Consider the following 16856-nt stretch of genomic DNA (forward strand, 5'->3'; position numbering starts at 1 on the left):
TCACAGTTTCAAAAAGAAAGGGAGCTGCCACTTGTAAGGCTGTAATAGAAAACAACAATTCTAGGAAGAAATTAGATCAGCGTAAGGGACAGAGCAAAATGGTTGATGTAGAAACACAACACTAACAGAGCTCTATTGGATGCCTGCATAACTGTGTGCATGATGCAGGGATTTCTTTGTAAATACAGTAACTTACAAGAACATAAGAGCTGACACAATAAACATAGCAAATAATAAAAAAAAAAATCAAAAGTTCATTTTGTAACATATAGTATTATGTTGCTTTTGTATCCTGTATTTATAAAGCACACAGAATTAAGTTCCAAAATGAAGAAAAATTTAACTACATTTCATAAAAATTGTACAACAGAGGCTCTCAGCCACAATATGTGTATCACTGGCAGTACCAAGCATCTCTGAATTAGTAAGTGAAACGAACTCGTTGCTCCCTCTGTGGGCATGCTTACTTGAGCCACAGGAGAAATACAGGCACACAGGCAGCTACCAGAAACTGGTACCAGATCAGCTGTAACTAGCTAAAGAAAACCAGGCAGAGCTGGTCCCTTTGCGTCCTGCAGAGAAACAAAAACAGCACCAAGGGAGGAGGAAGCTGGAGTATGTGGATGGGGAGAGCATGGGAGTAAGTTGGGAAGGGATGAAATTTGCAGAGGGGGCATATGACATACAAGGGCAAATGACAGAAAGGCAGAAGTGATGGGTAGATGGTCAAGAATTGCTCTAGGCTAGGAGTGAATGTAGGTGATGAGAGGTGCACGCACCTCCCCTGAATGTGCGGGAATTACATACAGCACAGAGGAACAGCTGCTGCTACCTAGAGCAGCTGCTAGTACCCAGTCATGATAATATTCAAGCAATCTAAATTAGAAAAAATTTTCTAGAAGGCACAGCAATATGCTGGGGGACATGTTATAACTTGAGACTATACTAAAAGGAAACTGATGAATTCCTGATCAGAGATGATTATTTCAAAAGAATCTAGTAATGAAGGCTTATGGTCTACTACTTCGGAGCAAATCTTACCACACTCTGGCTTTTGATATTTATGTATGTTCAAGAAGAAAAAAAAGTATTTATCTTCTATTTCTGTTTCCTGAAGAAAATGACTTCATAAGATTATCAGATATGCATCTGATGTTCTTAAGATGATACAGGGAAGAGCTCTTAGAAATTTAAAAGTTCCCATTTTCTGAAGCGAGAAAAATGGAAGCTCTTTCTCAACACCTGCATGCTGGAAGTATTTACTCTTTACCAACAGTAAACCTGCAATGTACTGGTAATTTACTAGGTTGAGGGGCTCTTGCTTCTGCTACAAAGTAAGTAGTTAAAAAGCTTGCAATAATACTTGCAACACTTTAATATCCTCTGTGATACATCAAATGGAAAAGAGCAAGAACCATCCCAGTAAGAAACACACAATGTAGTACATTTTAAGAAGCTTTCTACTGTTAACTAACATTTGTTTCTCTAAGTTTATCAAATGCTAATTGTTCTCACCTTGAAACAAAAAATTATAGAAAATTTTCAAAGGAGTTGTAGAAGAATTAATGGAAGACCGAAAACATTTCATATAAAAGTACATGCAAGTATTTCTATGAACATGCATCAAATGACATACTCAGACATGCAACTGTGCAAATGTACATGTGTTAAAGAGGTATTATATATACTGAGTCAAAACATGAAAGAATAAGCAGAGAAACTTGCCTTATAAAAAAAGGTGAAAAAAAACCCTGCAAAGAAAGCTTGGGGACTCCCTAATAGGTCTCACGGGACTGGTTCCTATTCCTTGGAAGACAAATAGAAGCAACACAACTTCATGAAGATGTTGCAGGAAGGACTAACTCAGGGGCCAGCTTATGCCCAGAAGTGAAACGTCTCTGATACCATCTTGTGAAGTTGTTCCATCTCACATATTATGGGCTTTAATTATCTCTAAAAGGTGGCTCTGCCAGCTCAAAAGAGAAAGGAAGAGGCAGTATTTCTTACTTAGACCTTTTTGTTTTAAGTGCCCAAAGCTTATTATCAAAATAAACAAAAATCTGTGTTATATCTGCAAGTTTCTTGTTTTACCACTTACAAAACCTCTTTCTTTTTTAATTTGTCAAAGCAGATATCAAAAATGAAATGACTTGCAGAAATATATACGCATAAGTCACTCTTACTTCTAATAGTGACAAAAGTGGGATACTTGGAAGTGTTCCACAACCATGTGTAGTTGACAAGAGAGTATATAAACCTCCAAGGTCACGTCAGTAAGTTACAATTACTGCCACACCGTTATGAGGACATGCCAATGTAAAGGGCCGTTAGATGCTCTATTGAACTTTTCTTGGCAGACCTCCTGAACACACACCTCATGAGATCTTCAATCTTGATCAGGAAAGCCCATCTTACCGCCACCTTTTTGGCAGATACGCACATTTCTTGAAACATTTGCTTAGTTCTTGTACCTTCCTCCTACCATACTCTCATGATACCCCAAGAAAGGGTTAATCTAAGCACTTCAACGTGCTAAAAATGGCTATAGGTGTCAACGCTCTGTTAAAGTAGCGGACTGAAGCAGAAGCTCCTGTGAGCTGACATGCAGAGAAAACAGACCTGGGATACCACTCTTCCAGCAAGAACATCAATCATGTAACAGGCCAACCTAATTGCTGACAGGCCACTCACAACAACATTAACCAGTACCATCCCACAGAAACAAATGCTGTAGCTGTGCTTAAAGAGAAAAAAAACTGCAGTAACCTCAGCTCCTGAAGTACCACTGCTACAGAACTACATAATACAGACTAATGAGGAAGTTGGTATATCTATTCACTGGTAACATGTGTGGAGAAGAGCAATGTTCACCAGAAAGAACTATACTTTTTAACTAACAACAAAGCGGCAACTCCCGAGCAGGAAAGTATGGTGAATTCTTTCAAAGACCGCAGCTAGGGAGGGAAGCACTGGTCTTAAATACCGGGAGAGCTGAGGGAGTGGCTTTAATAAAACATGAGGGAGGAGGGGAAAAATGCTTATATGGACTACTGTTACAGCTCCTGCTGCTTCAGACGGCCTCAAAGTACTGAGATATAGAAAGTTTTTCAGCTTGGAATTGATTTTCAGATTCTTCTGCAGTTAATAACTTCAGACAACTGGGCTTTCTTCCTTCCACTTGACAAAGTGAGGTGCCTTTTACCCTTTCAATACCAAATGCTTGTAGTCATTTACCCAAATTATCTTCAATAAATCTCTCCAGAATTCCCCCTGCTAGGATTTCTTTGGCCTTGCAGCCCATCACTAGAGGGTACGAAAGAGCTGAGGAGACTTCCAGAAGGCCCTTAAAATAAACACGAAAAATCTTGCTTCTACCATGAGCCCAATCTCCACCAGAGAAAAGAACCGTAACACATTCCCAAACCTATTTATTGCAGTGTGCAATCCTGCCATTGGTTTCAATTGTCTTCTTACCGTTTGTTGGTGGTATGTATGGCCTACAAATGGTACAGTCAAAACCCATATCAGCTATGTTTTCCACTTCCTCCTCTGTGTTTAAGTTCTGACAGATTGCATGCATCCATCTAGAAATTAAGTGGGGGAAAAAATACAATTTAAAGGAAATATGTGGTGTTTTAGGAGACCCAAATATCAGTATATGGTCCAAGTAAATGTGAATACTTGTTTAAATTCTTTTAGGGAGTAATGATGAATCAGGTTCTCCATATATAGCATTCCCCTACGGTGGTGTGTGCTAAATACTGTATATACAGTATCAGATTACCTATTTTCCTTCACAGGAAGGAAATCTCTATAAAACAATGTCCCGGAAACAAATATGTCTTAGTATTATAATTTTCTCCCTATATTGCAATAATTTCAACTACTAGCTTCATACAATGCAATCTAGATTTAGCCTCACAACAATAGCCTTGCGAGGTAAATTAGTTTTGTTTTTTCAGAGGGGGAAAATGAAGCACAGAGTGATTAATTAATTTGCCCAGAGTCGTATAGTTAAGTCTGTGGTACAACTAGGACTGAACTAATAAGAGACTTCTGAGACTCAATCGAGTGCTCTTTACTACAAGACCACTCCCTTCATCTTTATGCTTTTACATTAGGGGAAAAAAATTAAAATAAGCCTTAAACAGGAAAAACCTGTAAAATATTAGAAATCCTTACCGATCACATTGTCTACACTGAATTATAAGCTCTTCATCCCTGTAAGTGCGATAGCAGATTGGACAGGTAGACAAACTTGCGCAGGGAGCACACTGTGTGTAATTATTTTGCCATTCACATCTTAAACCTGGAGAAGTTGCTCCACAGTGTCTGCACCAAACACACCTGCAGAACAGACAAAATAATCTATTACTTTCAGTTCACAGGAAGATTATTTTGTGGCTTTAAAACCCTCCCACTTAGAACTGGGTGAGTAATTAAGTTTACATCACTAACCATTGGGGGGGGGGGGGCACGGGAGGCAGAACTCATTTCAGGTCAAACAATATTTTAATTGAATGAAAATAGTATTATTTAGATTTTGAACATTACCAATCTTTTTCATACTTTTAAAAGAAAGTTCCTAAGTAAGAATTCCCTTCAATCTGCAAAAACAGGCAGATGGGTGTTTCTAACAGCTCAACAAGTCAAAGGAGTCCCTGCTTCCAGTTGCCATTCACTTTGAGATATGGAGACTTAACCATGTGAGAGGTTTAGTCCATCTGTGTTTCACCCTGGTAAAACTAATAGTTTTCAGAGGGTTTTATTTTGAGAACAATTTGGTGAAGTACCCATTCATTTTTCCAACTGAACATTGACATGAATGGTCCAAAGAATGCAAATTGGATTTTTTTTGGCTAAGAGTTTCAAAAGAAAATTTTTGTCCACCTCTACTCCTTTGGTTTTTCGCATGAAGAAACAGTATTAAGAGGAGATAACAGTTTCCCTATTAAATTGATAATTCAATGAAACAATTGAGGAGTATTTTGTTTGCTCTGTTTAATACACCGGACTCAAGTACAATTAAAACATTATTACAATTCAACTGACACTGCAAATATGAAGTGACAAAACGAAACCAAAGAGGCCAGCAGTCAATATTTCTGACCCCAGAACCAAACACACCATTTGCACTTCCAGCCTCCCTTTGGAACTGTCTGCAGGGGCGGATCTAAACAGTATGTGTGGTAGCTGATGTCACAGTCATCACAGAGAAGCAGTCTTCCTGGGTCTGTCGCCTTCCCACAGGCTTCACACACTGTGCACTCCAGGCACCTCCAACCTTTGCTAAGCACCACTTTAGTAATCTGCAAATGGCAAGGTGAAAATTATTTGAAAACTGCTCTATCAAGTGCGATCGTTGTACAAATTAAGGTCTGGCTAGCAGAGCATAGGATGCTCTTCTGTGCACACTATCCACATCACAAGTAGCTGTTTATCAATTAGACTTTCTGAAGCTTCAATAAATGGGAATGGATTAAACAGAAAAGAACTATAATTACTGATAGCTGATACTGTTCCAGAATATAATTTCTTCAGATAAACAAGCATACCAGAGAATATATACTGCACTGGATCTACATCTAGGACAGTTTACTCCTTACAGGAGTAGCTGGTTCAGTAGGGAAGAAGAAGAACATAAAGCTGCTTTTTTTCAGCTACATAGTAAAGCCAGGATTCAGCTCAATTTAAATACAGTATCGTTCCTAAATTATCTGTGATAACCAGGGCTGGGGTTTTAGTCATCTGAAGCAAACGACTGATCTATTGTAATTAATAGCTAATGTAAGAGTAGTATATAAACACAAAGCCAAATTATAGTTGCATGAAATACACATATGGCATTTTGTAAAGTACATTTAAAATGAAGTTTTGTGACATGTTTAAAAAAATCCCATTTTTACATTGATGTACTTACATAATAAACAATAGAGTATATAGCGTATATATTGCAGTAAATAGCTTATTATGTGCTTGCTAAGTCATCTCATACCATTCAAATTTAATTTTCACACATTCTCTCCTAGACTAATGAATGTAAAATGTATTAATTAACCACTCCAACTGCTGTCAACTCTGACAGCCAACAGACAAATTGAATCAACTAAACCTTATGCCCCTAGTAAATGAAGATGCAGTATACTTTTTTCCTTTGTTTTTAATTCTGCTTGTATTTAGGTTTTAAGCTTATATCTCAAACTGTTATTTTAACCAACTGCTGGATAATCAGTGCTATTTATGGTTGCAGAATTACAAAAAGGTTAATTTCTCTTGAGGCGATGCATACTATAAAATGACATTTAATTAAAGTCTTTCACAAGTCGCATACAAATAATCGTCACATTAGCTGATGAATATCTAACAAGTTAATGACTTCCCTAATTACCACAAAACCAAAGGCAGCGTAGTGCTATTGAAGTACAATATGAAAACAGTGTAATCAAGTTAATTTTTTTATGTAACAAAAGCACTCACCTTAATACTGACACAGTATGGATGGTAACACTGACCACACTGAGAACAGGCAAGCAACCTGCCCTCAGCACCTTGGCCAAAACTCCCACAAACTACGCACATATCCTGAAACGATAGAGAAGAGCAGATTTTCAACATGTCAGACACTAAATTCTGAAAACATGTAACTGTAAAATCCAACTAGCTTGCTGTGTAATTTAACTCCTAAGGAGCATTCATTTACTTTTTTCTAACTAAAAGCAGAGAAACAAAGTGAAAATACAGTAACTATTATCCTAACCTGATGGAGAGTGAACTTGTCGCTGTTAGAGAAGAGGACAACTGTATTATGCATTGAGTTTTCTTCCTCATCTTTGTTAGCTGAAATATCCATAGTTGTGACCTATTAAAAAGACCACAAAACATAAATAGCAAGAACATCACATTTTCTGAGACATGAGACAAGATGAAACTTAATTCTCTCAATATGTTAATTTTTAATAGTACCAGAGAATACAAGCTTTGCAAATATTTATTTATACAGTATGAACTTTCATAAAAGCTACCTTCATCAGAAATCACTATATTAATTCACATTTTCACATCAGTACAAGCATCATCACTATTTCAGTTTTACAGACACATTCCCTTCCTCTCCTTCGTTCACCTTTACACATTACCCCATTGCACTTCAAAATGGAAATGGAAGGGAAGAGGTAGTCTAAGAAAAAATATAAATCACTAAGCAGAAATTGTCATACTGTGACCAGTCTGCTCTGTTCCCTTCATATAAACACTGAAGTTCTTCTCATCAAAGTTAATTGCAGCGACATACTTTTGAGTATTAATTCAAAGAGCAATTGCAGAAATGTAATTTGTCCCATATTGCTTAAAATGTGGTTTAGCTAATGTTCCAAGTATGTTAGAGGAATAAGCAAGTGTTCTAAAGTTACAAGAGCTAAGATACTCTCCGTAAGCAGTTTCTTTATGAGGCTAATCTATCCTGCCCATAAAAACTTGCACTGAACTTGCAATGGCTGTTTTGATCTCAATCCATAAGCTCTTACTGTAGATTGTCGTTCTCTTTTTGATCAAGAGATTGTTATTCTGACCTTCCCTTTATTAATTCAGCATATACATGTACATATAGCTTCTCAGGAAAAAAAAACATGCAAAAGAGACTTCAACTGTGTTCTGACTTCCATGCAAATCTTGCTATGCAGAATTTGCTATCCATGAATTCTAATTAAGACGCCTAACTATTTACTCTCTGAACCAGTAGCAGCCATGGAAGTTTGGAAGAGCACACAGTTCTATATAAAAGAACAAATGCATGATAGAGAAATATAACCTTGTTTTACCAGATGTTCTAATTTTATAAATGTGGATTGTTTTAAATACAGTTTAAGTCTTACACAGATAGTTTTGTTTAAATAATAATTTAAGTATTTTACAAATCCAAACATCACTCTAGAGGCAAATCTAAATACCGTTACAACAGCTACAGGAATCCTTCTGATACACTGTTGCTGAAAAATCAGCATTTACTGAGAAACAGCTAAAAAGGGGATATATCGTTAATGCATTTTAATTACTGTATGGTTGAGAGCACTGCAGCTATAACTAACTAAATAACCAAAAAACAGATGAAACACCTCTTGATACATTCAGGGAGAGCTTTTCCCTCGCATGTTATTTCCACAGGTTTCGCAAAGTTCTTGGGATTGCTTTCACATACAAAAGAGCAGTATTTGAAGGACTGAATCCCTGCAATTTTGATGCTTACTTAATGCCAGCCGTGACCCAGCTTGAGTTGACCTGTACCCACCCTCTTACCCATTCCCATAATATACCAAGATATTTCCAAATTTGTGTAGTTGTCCACTGGTGATAATCTCATGCTGAGGAAGAATCAGTTTGTGCAAAGGGGCTGAAAATACTCCCATTTCAAACATTTATCTGGCAAAAGGCTGATCTCTTGGTATTGTTGCCTTCATCTTCTCTATCACAAGATAGCCACATCTCTGCTCTCTAACTCTGAAGCTACCATTTACTTGATGAGTCAAAAGGTTAAATTTCTATAGGAAATTGTGGAGAGTGATGTCCATTTTGTATTTATAGCAATTTACCAAACTCAGTAACCTCTATTCAGTTACAAAAAATTTTAAGAGTTTGTTCTGTAAAACCCAACTTCCCTTGAAGTATAAATTTGTGCTTTGTAACATAGAATCATAGAATAGTTGGGGTTGGAAGGGACCTTTAAAGGTCATTTAGTCCAACCCCCTTGCAACAAGCAGGGACATCTCCAACTAGATCAGGCTGCTCAGAGCCCCGTCCAACCTGACCTTGAATGTTTCCAGGGATGGGGCATCTACCACCTCTCTGGGCAACGTGTGCCAGTGTTTCACCACCCTCATTGTAAAAAAAATCTTCCTTATAGCTAGTCTAAATCTACCCTCTTTTAGTTTAAAACCATTACCCCTTGTCCTGTCGCTACAGACCCTATTAAAAAGTTTGTCCCCATCTTTCTTACAAACCCCCTTTAAGTATTGAAAGGCCGCAATAAGGTCTCCCCGGAGCCTTCTCTTCTCCAGGCTGAACAAGCCCAACTCTCTCAGCCTGTCCTCATAGGAGGGGTGCTCCAACCCTCTGACCATTTTTGTGGCCCTCCTCTGGACCCACTCCAACAGGTTCATGTCTTTCCTGTGCTGAGGACTAAATAATTATGTGAATGCCTCCAATTCAACAAGGTACCTATGACTAGCCTGAGCGGAATTCATCCTTTAAATTTAAAATTATGTATTTGCTTATGAATCTTGACCATTCAAATGTTTAAAAGGGAACAATGATAGAGATGTTTGTTCCTTTCCCAGATCACAAATATTAGAGTATTCCCAGAAATTATTATGCAGCCAGCAAAAAGTGGCACAGCGCTGTATAAACTGAAACAGATTGTATGTTAGAACACAAAAAAGCCGCTCTAAAGAGAGTCTGAATAATTACTTCATAAAGACATAAAAAATGAGTTAGTCCTCCTCTGAACATCAGGAACAGGATGCCTTTCAAAATCCACAGGGCTGATTGATAATCAAACCTTAAAAGGTATGTTCAAATAAACCAAGTCCGTAGCAGGAAAAAAACTATTAATTTTTTGCAGTCCAGATTTCCAACAGTTTTTCATACCAAAACCCCTCTTCTTATGAGGAGCAGATCGGGACTGTGTAAGATTTAAGAGTTTTAAAAGGACTCCAAGTATGAAATAGCTTAACTATCAATTGCAGTGAGCAACGACTTGCTTAGAATCACTTCAGTGCTGTAGGAATGGGAGATGGCAAATTGAACTACCATTTTCTCAAAAGTTTCTGAGGGGAAGCTGTGTACCGTCCTACAGAATATGAGACATCTGATCACAACAGAGAACTTGCAGCCACGCTGATATATATTAGACTTTGTTAAAGAGTCAAGGAAGCTTTAACTATGGTAAATCAAGATCTATCAGAGCTCTCAGCAAGCCTGGGGACAGGGAAATCTGATTGATGTAACTTATTTCATTACCAAATTCTTTTGGCAAAGTCCTTTGCCAATGCTCCTTAGAAAAAGGTAAACTGACACAGAATTAGAGAAATGGTCCCTATATTGACAGAAGACACGAAATAAAGAGTAGAATAAATTATCAATTTTCTATGTGGGAGAACAGCACTAGTGCAAATCTGATAGGGGATGTCTGCTAAGAGGCTGTAGTGTTCAACACACTCGTGCGCAATCTGAAAAATCAAGCTAGGAGCAAGGTGACAAAGCTTGCCAACAGTATTAAGATCTTCAGAGTAATAAAAAACGGAAGACAACTGAAGAACTGCACAAGAACTTCATAAAGCTGAGTGCTGGGCTATAAATGGGCAGATGAGAGTCCACAAAGTAAAAAAATGAACATGACAAAAACAACTGACAAGGATGATCAAAAATATGGAATAGCTTCCATAAAAGGAACAACTCAGAATATTGGGATTCTCCAGAATGGGAAGGAAAGAGTGGAAGGAAAAGGATGGAGATCTATAGAAACTGAGTGGCGTGGGTGGAGGTGAATAGAAAACAACTCTCCACCGCCTCTTCTGAAGAGCACTAAGGAGCAGGCTGTGAAACCAGCAGGCAGCAATTTAAAACAACAGGCTGATGAGCTGTAGAACTTAAAAGTTAACATGGTTTCCAGAAGTTTTTAAAAATGAATAGACAAATTTATGAAAGAAAGCTCCAACACAGGCTGCCCAAGACAAAAATGCCACCTCCTGTTCAGCAAGTCCCCAAGCCACAAACTGTTGAAGTGTCTCCTTCTCTAGGCCTCTTCTGTTTCTGCACTCTTCCCCCAGCACTCAGTTCTGCTTCCCTGGGTAGAGGAGCCTCTGGTCTGATCTCCTATGGCTGCTGTTACATTCTTATGCACAAGCCTTGCTCTCTCCTTTTCTGTTGTTCCAGTGAGTGCTGCCTTTACCCAGCATGTTTTCCACCCAAGGAAATGGAAGGAGTACTCTAAGCCTCCCAGTAGTTGTCCCCTTAAGTGGCAAGAGCAGCATAAAATTGCTTCAGGTCCATTAAGCTACAGGGCTCTAATTTTTCATTACAAACACTTAATAATAGCCAGGCTTTATCAAGTACCTCTGCTTTTTAGTGCTCTTTAGTTTTATACAGTATTTTAATACAATAATTATAGCTGAATAAAATCATGTTACATTAACAGAGTGCAATATAACTCGAAAATAAATGTTCTTACCCCTGGAATGACTACAGTCCCAACTCCATTTTTCAGTTTTGATCTACCTCTGCCGCCTCTTCCTGAAAGACCTGCACCACGTGGCCTCCGCTTCCCTGGGAATCCTGATCCACGGCCCTATTCAATATAAGATAACAATTTAAATGCGACCTGAAGTTCTTTTGTTATATGGGATTCAAGCTTGTTCAATGCATCTAGAGAAAAACATAAGTAAAAAACCACCCTATGATTTCAACTGCATTATGAGCACACTAGGCCATAGTCATTACATCACTACATAAACCATTGTGAAACACCTTTAACTACTTACATGACATAGTATGATCACCTTTATCACCAGTGAGAAAGCAGCCAAAACCAGAAATGTTTATTTTCTGCTCAGGAATAACTGGAAATACAGAAATGTATTTTTTCCCCCCAGTTACCAAGTATCCAGAATAAATATTCTCTATTCTACGACTCATTTTTCTTTTCTTTTTAAACAGTCAGCTCAGACAGTCATGGGACTTCTGAATAGGGTCTGGACACTCGATTACTTGCAATCATAGATGCTTTTCTGATGCTACGAATAATCAAGTAAACACTGGAATGTATTAGGACTCAATCCTGCTCACAAGGCAGGAGCTGGCTCCACCAAACTCTCTTAATTCAGCAGATACAGAGAGGGCTTTTTATATTAATTACATCTATCACGCTCAATCAACGTTTCCCATAATACAATGTTTTTCTTACAAAATATCCACTCATTTTCAGACAGCTTCTTTTTCCCCCTTCCTTATCTTACATGCAGACATACGGTTGCAGTGTTGTGTGCTCTGGAATACTCACAGTATGTTCAACTACAATCAACTGTGGAAAAGCAAGCATGTTTTTAATAATAATTACCTTATGTTAATACTGTGATTTAGTTTGAATTTCGTGATGTGTTTTTTTTATTTCAAAATTAACTAACCACAAAGAGGACCCCTAATCCTCATTAATATTTTTCCACAGAGAAAAAGAACATATTGACAATGTCCCTGAGTTCTGGCTGGTATGTCAGACACCTTCACAACATGTTTCAGAGCCTCTAATCTGTGTAAATGACGATAATTATGGTATATGCTCAAATAAGCATACTATGAAATAAGCAATGAGATTATTTATTGCATTTCAAATTTGTGAATAATCTCGGCTCCTAATATAGCCCAACTCCATCCACCAAGTAGCTAGATACGGTGTCTGTACCCAAACGTTTGCTGGAAACTACTTTTAATACCAAGACAAAACATATACTCAATAAAACAATGTTGACGGAACCACAAAGCTCCTTGGGGATGGTGTCGCCAACAGACATGAACAGTCTTTACTGATGCAGACAGGAGTTCCCTGGATGGAAAGCAGCTCTATGGGCTCAATATTACCAACAATATTTTTCAAATATGCCAACTCCTGTTTTAAAGAAGATATAGAAGTTTATGGTCATAATTAAAGGGAAAATCCAACATCCCAATGTTAAAATTTTATTAACATCCATCTATTAATGGAAAGAGAAATTAAATTGACTTACTCTTACACAGCGAGGAAATGTAACACAGTGCTATTTTAGTAACTGAAAGGAAGGATGCTACTGACGGCTTGAGTATTTACATGTACTAAGGTGAAACGAAAAAAGTTGTCCTTACATATATATGGAGTTAATACATATGCACACACAGGACATACAAGCATCATTTTTTTAAGATGTAAACTCTTCTGACATGTTTCGTATTTTGTCTGTTTCGGACCACGTATCAGTATTGTTATTTTCACACAACTAGTAACAGGAATAAGCACATACTTGTATCAATGTTAATGCTGAATATTAAGCTGAAAATTAATGCTTGAAGCAGCAAAAGCTAAGCTAATGTCAAATTAAAATAAAATTAGCATGAGAGTTAAAGTGAGATGAAAATAAATCATTGGGAAGCTACAGCTATTTGCCAGAGTTTCATCATTCACCTTTTTTGCCTTTATTTAAAAATAATAATTCCACTCAGTTTCTTCAGGTGTTTTTAATGGTAAACGTCACTGTGGATGCAAGCTTTGGTCCATCTAATCAGGTAGGAAAGTTTTTATTTATTCCCCCATAAGCTAAAAATGATGTCACTTTGAAGCCACTCTGCAAGATTTCTCCACAGCAACAAATTCAAGCCAGCCTTCAGATCCCTGCTCCTTTCCGTGCCTGGCTTACCTTACTGCCAGTCTTAAGGACATTCTCCTTCTCAGGTAATTTATTTTGACAGCTACGTAAAGCCAACCACAAAAAGTGATGTACTAAACACATACAAAAGATTGGTAATACAAGCTATTCTTTGCCACTCAAAATCAGGGCAATGCCATCATACTGTACACTCTGGAACGCATACATTTTTTTAACCTGAAAGCTCCAGAGTTTCAGTAATTTTTAAAGGCCTTAAACAGTAATACAATGAAAGATTTATTCAGTTGTGAGATACAGAATTTCATCACTAGTCTCTACAGCAGAAAGATAGCAACGGATACATGAAAATAAATTCAAGTTATTTACCACTTTGATGCTCCAAATGGCACTGCCAGGAAGCTGTCTGGATTTAAAAATGTCCCGACCTTCTGAAATGTCTGGGGACCAGGAAGGTGGGCTGACTGTATTATTGGTACTCCAAGCCCCCTAGGATACGGTAGGTGAGAAAATAGATGTATAAAACTTCGCAACGTAAAAAAAAAAAAAAGAAAAAAAGAAAAAAGCAAGCAACAACAAAAAAAAAATCTGAAAAGCAAAGCACATGCAGGCATAGGCATTTCTATGTTAAGCAGTCAATTAGTTCACTGAGTGAGAGGAAGGTGGGAAGTTTTTAGGTTATCATTGAAACATACACTGAAACAAATATTCACCTCCAGCAGATGGTTAAGTATATCAAAATGAGTTTTATAAACAAAGCATAATACAAATCAAAAGCAATCAATTGTAACAACAACAAATAATACCCCTAAATTTATTGCAGCAAATGAGGAAGACAGTAGTTTGAGATGGTAACATACCCTTTTACACCTCAAATCACATTCTGAAAGAATAGATGGCCTTAGTTGACTTTTGAGTCTAAACTATTAACAATCACAGCAACAACTAGTTTCAGAAGCGTGTGAATCAAAAGTAATATAAATAAAGCATTGGAAAAAAAGAAAAGAAAAATAGCCATGGTAATTAACAAAGTAGCTCTTTCCTGCACGTTTGCCACTAATAAACCATTATAAAACCCCACTACTAAGTTTTTTTCACCCCCGTGTTTTCATGTTACAGTATGGTATATATTTTTAATACGTTATTATATACATGTAATAATATACAACCATATGGTATACCTACAAACTCGTTTAAACTAATTGATTGTTGTCCCTATTTATATAGTTCCCATCATGGCGAGACATTGTATAACTCTGTCATGAGCAATATGGCAAAACAAGAAGAAAATGCTAAAATGGACAAGAAAAAAAAGGCTGAAGTTCCTCATACACATTAAAATCTGTGGAAGACTTCCTCGAACCCTGAGTAAAGGCTGCAGGAGACAGCCATCAATGACTTAATAAATGACTTCATTCTATATTTACAAATTAGATTACTTATAGGATAATATGTTTTCCTAATTCTAAGTCTGTGAAAGCAAGAAATAATGAATACCAAGATGAGAAGTAAAACAGATGAAAAGTATAGGTTTCCCTTCTCGAGAATGACATCAGCAGTAGAAGCGCATGGATGATACAGAATAACCTCATGCATACTAATATAGTCCCAACTATTCACACATGCATAACTGCTCACATGGGCAAGCCCAAACACATTTACTCCTTTGAATACTAGTCTATACAATAATAAGCATTAAGAAAAACGAGACAGCTTTGCAAAATGTGGGTTTTTTCTGAAATGAAATATTCTCCATCAAGAAATGGTTAGCAATCTGCTACACCACTTAGACACCCACAAGTCTATGGGACCGGATGGGATCTGCCCAAGGGTACTGAAGGAGGTGGTGGAAGAGCTCCCCAAGCCACTTTCCATCACCTACCAGCAGTCCTGGCTAACTGGGGAGGTCCCAGCAGACTGGAGGTTAGGCAAACGTGACGCCCATCTTCAAGAAGGACCAGAAGAAGGATCCGGGGAACTACAGGTCTGTCAGCCTGACCTCGGTGCCGAGGAAGATTATGGAACAGATGATCCTGAGTGATATCACTGTTCCCCAGGGCTCAGTACTGGGGCCAGTTTTGTTTAATATCTTTATCAATGATCTGGATGAGGGGATTGAGTGCTCCCTCAGCAAGTTTGCAGATGACACTAAGTTGGGCGGGAGTGTTGATCTGCTCGAGGGTCAGAAGGCTCTGCAGAGGGATCTGGACAGGCTGGATGGATGGGCCGAGGCCAACTCTATGAGGTTCAACAAGGCCAAGTGCCGGGTCCTGCACTTGGGTCACAACAACCCCAGGCAACGCTACAGGTTTGGGGACGAGTGGCTGGAAAGCTGCCCCGCAGAAAAGGACCTGGGGGTGTTGATTGACAGCCGGCTGAAGATGAGCCAGCAGTGTGCCCAGGTGGCCAAGAAGGCCAACGGCACCCTGGCCTGTATCAGAAATAGTGTGGCCAGCAGGAGTAGGGAGGTGACCGTGCCCCTGTACTCGGTGCTCGTGAGGCCACAACTCGAATCCTGTGTTCAGTTTTGGGCCCCTCACTACAAGGAGGACATTGAGGTGCTGGAGCATGTCCAGAGAAGGGCGACGAAGCTGGTGAGGGGTCTGGAGCACAAGTCTTACGGGGAGAGGGTGAGAGAAGTGGGGTTGTTTAGCCTGGAGGAGAGGAGGCTGAGGGGAGACCTCATCGTTCTCTACAATTACCTGAAAGGAGGCTGTAGAGAGGTCGGTGCTGGTCTCTCCTCCCAGGTGACAAGTAATAGAAGAGGAAATGGCCTCAAGTTTCACCAGGGGAGGTTTAGACTGGATATTAGGAAAAATTTCTTCACTGAAAGTGTTGTCAGGCATTGGAACAGGCTGCCCAGGGACGTGGTTGAGTCACCATCCCTGGAGGTATTCAAAAGACATGTGGCGCTTAGGGACATGGTTTAGTGGTGGACTTAGCAGTGTTAGGTTAATGGTTGGACTTGATGATCTTAAAGGTCTTTTCCAATCTAAAAAATTCTATGATTCTGTAATTCCAAGAATGTGTGGGAAACAGTTTCTTTGGAATCAACAACTCATCAAAAGATATATTCGTCTCAGACTGCAAATAGGTATTTTGCTAACAGCTGTGCTGACTGAAAATAGGGTTAGCCTTCAACTGATTTCAGGCCAGAAGGATCACAGGCAAGACCTCCCTAATCCACATAAGGCACAGCCAGGTTAGCTCAATCTGCTGATAAAGGTGAGTATGAGCCAACATCTTGCTCACCCTCGAGCACATGAGCTTACGTGACGCCTTCTGCTTGCAGAGCTGGGTAGGCAGTAACCTATGGCTGCTCAGATAGCTCAGTATCCAAACAGGTATAACAGATCCAAAAGAAAAAGTTTGTCAGCGACCTAAAAGTCTAATTACGCATAAAAGCTGCATTTTAAAAATGCCAACACTGCCCAAGTGGTACAACCCACATTGTGG

The 16856-nt window shown here is 38.6% G+C and overlaps 1 protein-coding gene across 1 annotated transcript in view; it reads right to left on the reverse strand.

Moving 5' to 3' along the window:
- The window catches only part of KMT2C (lysine methyltransferase 2C), a 205568-nt gene that overhangs the window by 64155 nt on the left and 124557 nt on the right, over positions 1–16856 (reverse strand). The window contains exons 14-20 of the mRNA XM_059818961.1: positions 13770–13889; positions 11222–11338; positions 6758–6859; positions 6478–6582; positions 5128–5309; positions 4183–4347; positions 3475–3584 (exon numbers count right to left, since the gene is read on the reverse strand). Coding sequence (XP_059674944.1) covers positions 3475–3584; positions 4183–4347; positions 5128–5309; positions 6478–6582; positions 6758–6859; positions 11222–11338; positions 13770–13889 — 901 coding nt within the window. The remainder of the gene's footprint in view (positions 1–3474; positions 3585–4182; positions 4348–5127; positions 5310–6477; positions 6583–6757; positions 6860–11221; positions 11339–13769; positions 13890–16856) is intronic.

Source organism: Gavia stellata, chromosome 6 (genome assembly GCF_030936135.1).
Source record: "Gavia stellata isolate bGavSte3 chromosome 6, bGavSte3.hap2, whole genome shotgun sequence".
Lineage (NCBI taxonomy): Eukaryota > Metazoa > Chordata > Aves > Gaviiformes > Gaviidae > Gavia > Gavia stellata.